Source organism: Thamnophis sirtalis, unplaced genomic scaffold (genome assembly GCF_051295495.1).
Source record: "Thamnophis sirtalis isolate CommonGarterSnake01/CBP01778 unplaced genomic scaffold, rThaSir2_p1.2 scaffold_9, whole genome shotgun sequence".
In the NCBI taxonomy this organism is placed as follows: domain Eukaryota; kingdom Metazoa; phylum Chordata; class Lepidosauria; order Squamata; family Natricidae; genus Thamnophis; species Thamnophis sirtalis.
Genome location: NW_028261389.1, coordinates 34,385,170 through 34,398,077, shown reverse-complemented (window position 1 = coordinate 34,398,077; position 12,908 = coordinate 34,385,170). Strand labels below are relative to the sequence as shown.

At 35.7% G+C, this 12,908-nt stretch overlaps 1 protein-coding gene across 8 annotated transcripts in view; it reads left to right on the top strand.

Moving 5' to 3' along the window:
- CNOT4 (CCR4-NOT transcription complex subunit 4) overlaps window positions 1-12,908 on the top strand; it is a 78,891-nt gene that overhangs the window by 47,808 nt on the left and 18,175 nt on the right. For 4 of the 8 annotated variants that reach the window (XM_087723291.1, XM_087723292.1, XM_087723295.1 and 1 more), the window contains exons 8-11: window positions 71-226; window positions 6,737-6,794; window positions 7,387-7,636; window positions 9,944-10,441. In XM_087723291.1, the coding sequence (XP_087579417.1) occupies window positions 71-226; window positions 6,737-6,794; window positions 7,387-7,636; window positions 9,944-10,441 (962 nt within the window). The remainder of the gene's footprint in view (window positions 1-70; window positions 227-6,736; window positions 6,795-7,386; window positions 7,637-9,943; window positions 10,442-12,908) is intronic. The other 4 variants (XM_087723294.1, XM_087723293.1, XM_087723297.1 and 1 more) reach the window with 1 other exon arrangement.

The window sequence follows — 12,908 nt, the reverse complement described above, 5'->3', positions numbered from 1 at the left end:
TTTCCCCAATGTTTCAGTTTTAAGATTTTCTCTATAACTTGAACTCTCTTTTACTTTCACCTCTTTCCAGACCCAACAGTAATAACAAAGATGCCTGGCCATCATTACAGAGTTCAAGTAAATCAGTCAACGGCTTAACAATGGAACACAGGAAAACGCCTCCTATTTTAGAAAATGGCACAGACCCAGAACACATGACTCCAGATGGTCCAGATTCAGATTTCGGGTAATTGTGCTGCCTTTTATACTTCAGTTAGTTTTCTTTCTCTCTCACTGTTGTGGAGGGATGATTTTTTTCCACAGCCTCTGTCTGGAGAGCTGAATTCAAATGCTGATAAAATTATACATAAATATGGTTGCCCCAGTTCACTAGTTGATTCTTAATCCTAATGTGGGTGGGGAAAAAACTGTTCATTATTCAGTGAGCAGCTTTTCAATAGATGCCTATATAAAGGTAAGGGTTGCAAGTGAGGTGAAACATTTTTAAACAATCGTTGACATCAGCATTCTAGGAAAGGATAATATCACAGTTCAACAACAAACTTGTATTGCAGCGTAAGAATTCTGATTTCTGGTGACCTTTACTTAAGTGGTTTAAATATTTTGAACCAAATATAAAAATAAAAATATTCACTAATATTATATTGGTATTACACAAATATGGCGCTGTACTGAGTTGCATTAACTTTTCCCATTCCTAAAAGTTTCTTGATTTTGTAATTAGTATTTTAAAAATCTCTCGCATCATGAATATTTTGTACGGGTTTTTATATCTTGGACTAAAAGTGCATATTCTAAAGCACATTGATGTAGCTCAATTTGTATATTTCATGTTGCAGTTATACTGTGTAATAAGGAAACAAATAATAGGAGGTCAAGTACACAAATTGCTCAATTAAGTTAGTAGTAATAGATGAACAGATGAAGGGCCTTTTATTTCAATAGTTACTCTTGAATTGAATGAATGCTTCACATCTAATGATGATATTTGAACACTTCAGGATGCACCATTCCTGTAGAAGAATATATCTGTGACACCGCTCTTCATATGTTCTTTTACCCAAATTTAATGTCCTATCCAGAAGCAATTAGTCCATTTTATATTGTATTAATTGTAGATGAATAGATATCTACTAAAATGGATTATAAAATAGTGTGGTAATGGTTTGTGAATGTTAATTCATTTCAGCTATAAGCATAGGAAATATATTAAAAATATTTTTAAATTTTAATGTGATTTCAGTTGAGCAGGAACTTCACAGTCATATATAAAATGAGGCTTTTGCTTCTTCATATCCTCTCATTGTATTATCTAGGTTATGGAAGGAAAAATGGCCATGTTTTTCTGTTAACGCATTTGGTTTGAGAAAGAAAAATATATTTTGATAGATATTCAGCATTTCATCTAAATTGGGAATGTAATTTCAGATGTTAAGATTGCATGTAACTTATCAAAGGTTTCAGTGTGGCTTCCCCAGCTCCACCCCTCCAAATATCAGTAAAAGTCTAATGTTTTAAGGAATAGAAAGCAAAAATTATTAAATACTGGGATAAACCATATTAAATTCCTCGTAGTTGTATACCTCATCTTTAATTGGTTTTAGGAACTTACTTGATAGAGATATACTTTCACTATCATGGGATATTAAAGTTTATATTTTTAAGGAAAACTGCAATATTTAGGCAGCTATTTATCAAGCCAACTTTTTCATGACTTTATGATGGAATAAATTTCAACATTAAACTTGACTATCTTAAAAGTATAATCTGTTCCAATTCAGTTTAAACATGTTTAGAAAGTGTTAAATAACAGAAATGTAATGTACACTTTTTAATATCTTTTCCAGTCTACTCCTTTATGTTAAATAAATTTTCAAGTTACCTTTTGTCATTTTTTTTTGTCAGTTAAGTTTGGAATAATCAAGTTCCGACAAAGGTCACTAAACTTAGGTAGTGAAATGCTATTTTATTTTAAAATAGCATTTCACTACTGTAGGTTTTATTCCACTAGTTGTAGCTGACTTTAGGGGGCGCGGCTCATCTCTGTTTTTTAAAGTCATTGAGCCAGAGCTGCCCAAAGATGTTTCTATGATCATATGGTCAGAATCATGCCGCAGCACAAAGCGTACAGTGAAACATGGAACGCTGTTATCTCTCCACCTGAGAGACCGCCTCCTGCCGATCACCTCCCATAGACCGATTCGATCACACAGGTTAGGTCTCCTCCGGATTCCATCTGCCAGCCAATGTCGGCTGGCGACTCCCTGGGGGAGAGCCTTCTCTGTTGCAGCGCCAGCCCTCTGGAACGATCTCCCCGTGGAGATCCGGACCCTTACTACCCTCCCGGCCTTCTGCAAAGCTGTTAAGTCCTGGCTGCTCCAGCAGGCCGGGGGGCTCTTGAAATATCCAGCCCCCCAGAGATTGTGATTGCTGTATATTTTAATGTTGTTTGTGTATTATTCCCCCTCCCTTGTTTTATTGTAAGCCGCCCGGAGTCCTTCAGGAGTGGGCGGCATACAAATCAATAAAACTATAAACTAACTATAAACTAAACTTATCTTCCCACCTAAGTGATACCTATTTATTTACTTGCTTTTACATGCTTTTGAACTGCATGTAAGGTTGTTAGCAGCTGATGCAAGGGAACTCACTCGGTCACACGGTGGTAAGACTAATATACCTTCTCCGCTGACTTAAGCACTTGAGCCACTGTGTTTTTTATTTTAAATAAATGCACTTGAAAATAAATGCTATTGATTCTGTAGCATTTTATATAGATATTCCCCAGCTTATAATCATGGTTGGGACCAGAATTTTGGTTGCTAAGTGTGATGCAGTTTTTAAGCACGCCAAGCAAGTTGTCACCAAACCAGATTTTACAACCAGTTTTACTATGATCATTGAGTGAATCACTAAGGTTGTTAAGTGAATTGCACGGGTGGGAGAATAGTGATTTTTTTGCCCTAACTAGATTCAGTGGAATCATAGGCTTAGGATATATAGGCTTAGAGTATTAAGACACTTTTTGAAATATAAACAGTTGTAGATTTAAGATTAGACTTTATTGTGAGAATAGTTTACAAAGTTATTTTAAATTTCTGAAGGGTGCCTAGGTTCAGTGCCTCATTTAAATATTTTCACTTTAAAAATAAAATATTATTTTTGTTTTTATTGTTACAAACACAAAATCATCGAACAGTTTACAATTCTTAGATTAAATTTATTTTTAATTTGAATACCAAAACTCACAGTATTAGAATCGTATTTGTTTGTTAATCAAATTTATATTACTGCCCATCTCATTGCAGGCAATTCTGGGTGGCATAAATTTTTAAAGACATGTCAGGAGTAGAAAGAATACACTACAAGTAAACTAGTTGTTTCTCTTCTCATCCAATAAGCTTCTTCAGTTCACAAAATTCAGTTCTTGGATGAGAAGCAAAGTGTTTTCAAAGAAAAAAACAAAGTCCAGTTGCTTATTGAAAAGCACCTTTGTGACAACTATGATCTGGATGATTGAGAATCTCCAGAGACTGTGCATATTAAAAATACTTTTTCTTCCAGTGGATTGTGTACAAATATTATTTAAGCAACAAAATGAAAGTAACATGTTCTGGATTATATTGGTACTTGTATGTGTTTGGATCACTATCTTGTTTGAATGACTAAGTGATAAAAGAAGGAAGCTTTGTTACAATTTTAAAAATATGGACATTTAAAATGTGTTTATTTAAATGCTTGTTTGTTTAAGAGGAAATAGTATAGTACTGTATTCAAATACATACTTAAAGCAGAACATTCCAAGACTTCTTTTGTCTGCCCTTCAGACAAAGACTAGGATACCAGAGTTATGAATGATAATATATTTTAGGGAAAACAGGGTATTATCCATAACATCGTTCTATCCTCAACAAATTTTAAGGAAACCTGTATTGTTAGTAAACAATTTGTTACTTTATGGAAATTTTACTATTACCTGAATTACCTGGATGATTTTAATTGTACTTGTGGCTTAAATTAGGTTCTAGTAATCATTACTGCATTTGACATTACAATGTGAAGACAGTGGTAACTTTTGCCAGCTTTATTTGATTGCTTACAATATATCACTTGTTAGGATTGGCAAGATATTTTTTTTTGTTAAGGACTTAGGTTTAAGTAATTTTCTTTGAACCTGGAAGATGAGAGAAATCACAAAATTTACACCAAATTAGGCCTTTACAGACTAGGTAGATTTGTGCTTATTTTAATATGTTCTATCAAACATTATAATATTCTCAAAATATTTTATTATGTTTGGATTAAAAATGGGTTAGTATTTAGGTTGTCATACCACTGCCCTTATCAGACAGGCACTTCAGAATTCAAGTTCCTTTAGCTATTGTTGGAAATGTTAAATTTCTAGGCGCCAAATTCATTTTCTCCAGTATTCATACCACAGATTAAAATCAATATTTCTGACTAAGGTATTTTTCAAATTATATTTGAAAGCATTTATTCAACTTTGTGATCAAGATAGAGATGCATTCCATCTTCAAGTCACAAAAGCACCTAAAGTTTGATTTTAATGTTAATTTATTAACTTTAATACAATATGCCTAACCAGAGATGTTTAGTATCGTATCTCTTATCTATAGCTTCTACCAAATCAGTGATGTTATAGGCTATGTACTATTCTTCTGCTGAACAGCCATGACAATAAATGTTGAAATATTGATTTTTTATCAGTGTTTCCTGATAAATTTACTTGAATAATAGAAGAGCTCTGTACAGGCAAATATGTATATCTTAATTCCAGTTAAAAGTTGCATTCCAACATGTATACCTGGCCTAATCTTTTTTGCTTGCTTGATTCTTTATAGTGTTTGATTCATTATCTGCATTTGACCTACATTACTGTAATTCGTTCAAGCCACTTTTTCCCTATTTTTTTATGAATTACAGCATCATCCATGTATTGTATTGATCTTCCCTTGTTCTTTCTGTTACAGTGGTTTTTCAAGCTAATTTACCTGTGGAGTAAATTTGTGAATGTCAGTTTTAAGATGCTCAGATTACTCGAGTGTTCCAAATAGCAATAGCACTTAGATTTGTATACTGCTCCACAGTGATTTACAGTGGTTTGCATTGTCTACATAGTGCTCCGAACAATCTGGGTCCTCATTTTACCGATCTCAGAAACATGGAAGGCTGAGTCAACCTTGAGCCTATCAGGATTGAATTCCTAGCTAAAGGGGGAGTTAATCTGCAATACTGCATTCTAACCATTGTTCTACCATGCGGCTAGAATTGCTAGAAAGAAACTTCATATTAAAAAAATATAGCTTTTCTGTTAAAATAAATGATTCAAAGAAACTTGGATTAATTTCAATTCCTCCTTTTCCAAACTAGTATACTTTTAATCTGAATACCAGAATCTCTTGAGCATTACACATAAACCATCAATCTGAAATCCAGTGTCATATTGAAAACTTTTCCATTCATTTATTTACTGGACTGATATCTCACCCTACATTCAAGAACTCAAGACAGCATAATAAGACTAATTTTCCCAAAAATTTTTGAAGAGAGAGACAATTCCTAGCCCAATGTCACCCGGGCAGTTTATGTGATTGAGAGGGGATTACAACCTGGGTTATTCCATTCCTGATTTAATTTGTAGGTCACATTAAAAAATGCTTGCAAATAAATGTATATTCTGATAATTACAACTGGAATTAATTGCAAATTAGGTTTAAATAATTAAACAGGACAAGAAGCAATGGATGGAAACTAATCAAGGAGAGAAGCAACCTAGAAGTAAGCAGAAATTTCCTGACAGTAGAACAATTAGTGGAACAATTTGCTTCCAAAAGTTGTAAATACTCCAACACTGGAAGTTTTTAAGAAGAGATTGGACAACCATTTATCAGAAATGGTATAGGGCCATGAGGGCACACCAGCTGTCAGTTCTGGTGTGCATGCGTGCACTGGCCAGCTGAGTTTTTGCCCTTCCCGAGGGCTGGGGAAGGCCGTTTTCACCCTCCCCAGGCTTCTGGAATGCCTCCGGAGGCTGGGGAGGGCGAAAAATGGTCCCAACGGCCTAACTGGAAGTTTGAGAACGAATTTCCGATTGCCCCATTGGGCCTGTTTTTTGCCCTCCCCAGCCTCTGGAGGCTTTCCTGAAGCCTGATGTGGGTGAAAAACGGTCCCAATGGCCCAACTGGAAGTTTGGGAATAATCTGTTTCCAGCTTCTGGGGGGCTAGGAGAGGCTGTATTTGCCTTCCCCAGGCTTCAGGAAAGCCTCGAGCCTGGGGAGGAGTCATGCGCCATGTGCTGGGGGGGGTCACAAATGCATGCACAGATGGATGGAGAGGATTGAATTGGTGTGGGCACGTAGGCACAATTTTGGCACGCCGTAAGAAAAAGGTTCGCCACCACTGGTATAGGGCTTCCTGCCTGAGCAGGGGGTTGGACTAGAAGACCTCCAAGATCCCTTCCAACTCTGTTATCCTGTTAACTTTGTGCAGTTTAAGTCAGGATCTATTTCTAATTGAATTTTCATTAATTAAAGTTAATGAAATTCAAAAGTAAAGGAAATATGCAAATAGATAGATATATAAAATAGTTACTAATAAACAATACAAAGTTCTCTTTAAAGTAGTAAAAGGTTTTAATTTTACTTCCTATAATTTAGTCCATTAAACTGATTTTGTATCATTTTCCATTTGCTTAAGTATTGTTTCTTTTCTCTAGCTCTATTGACAAGCCATCAGATTCTCTCAGTATAGGAAATTGTGACAACTCACAACAGGTAAGATTCTAACAAGAATTCTGAATTTTGTTAGCTGCATATTTTTGTAATTATAACAAATATATGGCAAAGAGACACCTGCCTGCATGTAAAAAGTCTTTAATTTAAAGTTATAGTAAATACAGTAGCTTTTTTCTCAGCTGCCAAATTTTTAGAAATTATTTTAAAATATCTATATACTACTGAAACTCTTGGGTCTGGTTGATTGTTTGTAACCTTCATTTGGGCCAAACGGTGCGTGATAGGACAATTTTTGAATTTATATACCTCAAATGGACTAACTTACAGAATACATCCAAAATTTAGCAAAGTTGTGACTGCATCAGTGCATTTCCAATATTCCCTGCCCGTTTCCCAAGAAAAGTCAATGAGGAAGCCAGCAGGAAGTTGGAAGTCACTTGTTTTGTTTTTGTTTTTCCCCCTTGTGGTCATTCTGTTTCTCTGTTTAAGTAATACATCTGAAACAATGATCCGATGGATCACGGGTTATTTAGTCTGCTGATAACATTATCCTCTCTAAGAATTTTTTGTTTTACGGTTGTAGCATAGTTTAAAAAACTTAATCTTATTTTGCCTGACCTTTTCCTCTCAGATATCAAATAGCGACACACCATCACCACCTCCTGGTTTATCAAAATCCAATTCAGTCATCCCAATTAATTCATCCAATCACAGTGCACGTTCTCCATTTGAAGGAGCTATAACAGAGTCACAGTCCCTCTTCTCAGACAACTTTCGGCATCCCAACCCAATTCCAAGTGGACTCCCCCCATTTCCCAGCTCCCCACAGACGTCTAGTGACTGGCCCATGGCACCAGAGCCACAGAGTCTCTTCACATCAGGTAATATAGAGTCTCTCAATGAGGGAGATTGGTTTTTTTTTTCTAAATATGATAAATAAATAACTATGTAGTATAAGAATAATTATTAATAAATATTTGCACATTGTAATTTGAAATAGTAGTTTGGCTTTTTTTTAACTTTTAAAGTAAATCATGATTTACTTATTAAAAGCCATGGTAATACTTTTGTAAAGATTTTCTGTGTCGGTGATGATAAACTTTATTAAAGAAATGAACATTAACAGAAACTTTCTTAAAATAAAATTTCACATATTTATGCGTGAATTGTTCATCAGAATTAGTTAGAATATTTTCCTTATAATTACAAAGAGTAATTTACTTAATTTATATATCATAGGCTTTTTTACCTGGGATTAATATATTTAAATATAAATCTCTGAGGAATCATGCCTCTATATTACGGGTGTCAAACTCAATTGCATCACGTGACGTATCGTGACATGTTTGCCTTTGCAGAACTGGGGTGGGCCTGGCGTGCACATGATGCATCTGGCCGCGGGCCACCAGTTTGACACCCCTGCTCTATATGAACAACATTCCCAAATTGATATAATACATGCCTACATTTATTAGCTTAGAGGATTGATTTCAGGATGCAGTTAGTCCTTGACTTACAACCAATTGTTTAGTGATGGTTCAAAGTTACAATGCCACTAAAAATGGCTTTTTTTCACACTTATAAGCATTGCCGCTTCACCATGGTCATATGAGCAAAATTTAGCCACTTGGCAACTGACCCTGATGGTTGTAGTGTCTGGAATCATGTGATCACCTTTTGTGACAAGCAAAGTCAATGGGGAAGCCATAGTCACTTAAAAACTGTGTCACTAACTTAACTGCAGTGGTTCACTTAATTGTGGTAAGAAAGATAATAAAATGGAGCAAAATTCACTTAACTGTCTTGATTAGCAACATAATTTTGGGGGTTCAATTGTTGTAAGTCAAGGATTGTTTGTACAACCTCAGCTGGTACAGCTGACTTCAGAATGTTCCTTTATTGAAATTTAACCCCTTAATACAGTAGTTCATTAGAGGCTGAAATAAAAAACAATTTGCTTTAACGAATTTAAGATATTTGTGTTTTATCATGAAAACAATAAGTCTTATCTCACAATAAAGACTTGCCAATTTATTAGCATCCAAACTTTGGTAGATCACAGTCAAATTGCATTTGATGATGTGGACTGTGTCTTATATCAGTGTTTTTCAACCTTTTTTGTGCAAAGGCACACTTTTTTCATGAAAAAAATCACGAGGCACACCACCATTAGAAAATGTTAAAAAATTTTAACTCTGTGCCTATATTGACTATATATAAGGTGTTTTTCCCACGGCACACCTTACACTATGTCACGGCACACTAGTGTGCCGCGGCACAGTGGTTGAAAAACACTGTCTTATATAACAGTAAACTGTTTATTCTTTAAAGACTCTTTGTTTTAAAATAATATATTTATGTAATTCATCAGAACTGAAACAGCCATGGTGATTTATTTGCTATGTATTTTACTTTTAGAATCTCTTATACATAATATGAAGTAGTGGTTTATTTATCCTATATGTATGTGACAGGAAATAGAGATTGTCCTTGCTTATTGATGTTAATTGATCAGGAACGCCATCAATAAGCGACATGATCCTAAAGCATGACATTACACGACCACATCAACTTATGATGGCAATTTTGGCAGTCCCAATTGTCATCATTAGAGAAATCCTACAATGTTGTAACATCCCACATTACATTATCCCATTTGCACCCTCCTATCAGGTTACCCATTGACCAGCAGTGAAAGTCAGAAATTATGATCTTGATCATATACAGAGAACAGGAAGATGTGACATTGTAATTGTGAGCCACTTACTGAGCACCCAAATTGCATTGGTCATAAACCCCTTTTACAGTTCCATTGTGACTTGGAATGGTTGCTGAATAAGTGATAGTTAAATGACTACCTGTACAGCCATCTTCCTGCTCTCTGTTTAGCCTTGCATTTGTTTCTAAATATGTTACAAATATAATTCTACATACCATAAACTAAGTTCTGTTAGTGTCAATGGAAATTAATAAGTATGTTTTTGTATTAAATATGTTATAGTTAAGCAAATGACAAAAATGCTAAAGTTCTTTTCATTTTGGGGAGTTACAAAAAGAAATACTGTTTGAATCCAAATTTAAAGATTTTCATGCAAAATAGGAATGAGAGTAAGAAAATAAATTTTAAAAAACTTGTAAATAATTTGATATAGGTGGATTGAGAAGGCATTTATCTCTCCTCTCTTCAGAAACCATCCCAGTATCCTCCTCTACAGACTGGCAGGCAGCATTTGGATTTGGTTCATCCAAACAGCAAGAAGATGACTTGGGATTTGATCCCTTTGATATCACCCGCAAAGCCTTAGCAGACCTGATTGAGAAGGAACTGTCAGTTCAAGATCAACCGTCTCTCTCACCAACATCTCTTCAGAATCCTTCCTCACACACTACAACTGCCAAAGGGTCAGGATCTGGATTTCTGCATCCTGCTACACCCGCAAATGCCAATTCTCTCAATAGCACATTTTCAGTCTTGCCACAGAGGTTCCCACAATTTCAACAGCATCGAGCAGTTTATAATTCCTTCAGTTTTCCAGGCCAAGCAACTCGCTATCCTTGGATGGCCTTCCCTCGCAATAACATCATGCACTTGAACCACACAGCAAATCCCTCTTCAAATAGTAATTTCTTGGACTTAAATCTCCCACCTCAACACAGCACAGGTCTAGGAGGGATTCCCATAGCAGGTAAGTGCCTTGAGTCAGGCAATACATTTGAGTCATATCTTCAGTTTTCTAAATCAGGATAATAAGAAAGAATGGGAGCGGGAAAGTATTTATTATTTTATTTATAATACTTGGTAGACCACCCTAATTAGAAAGATTCTAGGTGGTGCATAACTTGGAGAAAATTGTTTTCATCAAGCCTATTAAAACATTAAAGTCTACAAAATACAGTCAGAGGGTCACCTGCAATTGCTCTCTAAGTGAAACTCCTATTAAAATGAAATGATTTTCCAGAATACAAGGAGGTTTACTCTACTGCTGGGTTAATTAAGCATGTTCCATAGTGTGGTGGGTACTACTGAGAAGGCCTGCTTTCCAGCCCATGACTTGATGTTTGTTACTGAATAGTGATATAACTGGGAACATTCTGGGAACATATCTTTTTACACTTCTGAAGAGAAATATTAAATTTGAATTTAGCCTTCTAATTATGAGCTTTATAAGAAAAGTGGAGTATTCCATGTCCAATAATTAATATTTTGGAAGTTTTATAATTTGCCTTGACTTCTTAGTAATGCTGTAGAATTGATTTTTATTTATTGTTTGAGGTATATTTCAACATCTAAACATTTGCCCTGGTCTACTCATTATACCTGGAGAACATAATAGCAAATCAGTAGTCCTATCATTTACCATTTTCAGCATCTGAACAATGAGATCTATATTGTTGAGATGGCAGAAACAACGGGTACAGAATGTTTTATGAATGTAATTATGGTATCTAATGTCTGTACTGTTCAGTTTGACATTTAATCAGAAAATTAACTATGCAGATTTTTATTTGTATATCTATTGCATTCCAAATTGCAGTGAAAATGTTGACAGTAGAGCACATTCTAATTAATAGCAATAGCAGTTAGACTTATATACCACTTCATAGGGCTTTCAGCCCTCTCTAAGCGGTTTTACAGAGTCAGCATATTGCCCCCAACAACAATCCGGGTCCTCATTTTACCCACCTCGGAAGGATGGAAGGCTGAGTCAACCCTGAGCCGGTGAGATTTGAACAGGCGAACTGTAGAACTGCAGTCAGCTGAAGAAGCCTGCAGTGCTGCATTTAATCACTGCGCCACCTCGGCTCCATTAACATACATGAAGAAGTATAATTGGTAGATCATGATTTTATTGAATTCAGAACAAAATTGGGATATCTTTAAATCATAATTCATAATGTTTTTTTAAAAAAGATGTTTTGTGGGCAGCAATCGCATTCTGGCTTAGGAATAATATGACTTGGAGATAACATTTTATTTTTCTAAAGTATCATGAAAGTCTTGGTATTTTTCTGAATAAATATTTTAAAATAACTAGGAAAACTAACATTTTTACTTGATATAATTTTATTAGTAATTGAAACATTACAAAAGTTTCAATTTTCCAGTATCTTTATCTTCACTTGCTTTGTCTAACAGGGGTACTTAAATCTGGGCCACGGGTCCGGCCTGGAAATAGTAAAGGACTGGCCCGTGGTGCCTTTGGCAGCCAAAACAGGGCACAGGGAGCCATTTGCGCCCCCTGCACCCTGTTTCCAGCCTGGATGGCCTCTAGCACTGCCCCCCCCCAGCTGGCTGGCCCCTGGAGAAGAACTAAAATGATGATCTGGCCCGCAAAGAAATCCAGTTTGACACCCCTGGTCTACAAGTTCTTTGGTACTTTAATTTCAGATTTTAGCCTGCCTCATTTTTAAAAAACAGTTATCGACAGTGCATATAAAACATCTACGCCCCTGTTAAAATGCCAGGGTTTTGAGATGTAAAAAAAAATCACATCAAAATAAATCACTTCAGAATGGTTTCAATATTTAATATATAGTAATAACAATAGCGCTTAGATTTATCTACCGCTTCATGGTGCTTCTACAGCCCTCTCTAAGTGGTTACAGAGTCAGCATATTGCCCCCAACAATCTAAGTCCTCATATAAGCTGTCCAATTCAATTGAAAAGCAAGCTGAAATCTTTTAAGGGAGAAAATAACAATATAACCTTACAATAACATGGTTTTATAAATATGCACACCCTTAAACTAATACATTGTTGAAGCACCGTTTTATTTTATGACAGCATTTAGTCTTTTGGGGTAAGAACCTATCAGTATGGCACATCTTGCCTTGGGAATCTTTGTCAAAATAAAGGGCAAAATCCTTGAAAAAGTGTTTCAAATCTGCCAGATTACAAGGGCATCTCCTGCGCACAACCCTCTTTGGGTCACCCCATAGAATTTCAATTGGATTCAGATCTGGTAAAATTTCCAAAATTTTGATCTTCTGGTGAAGCCATCCTTTTGTTGATTTGGTGTTGGGTCATTGTGTTGAAAGGTCCTCTTCACCTTCAGCATTTTAGCAGAGGCCTGAATGTTTTGTGCCAAAATTGACTGATAATGGAAGTATTCATAATTCTCTCCACCTTGATGAAAGCCCCAGTTCCAGTT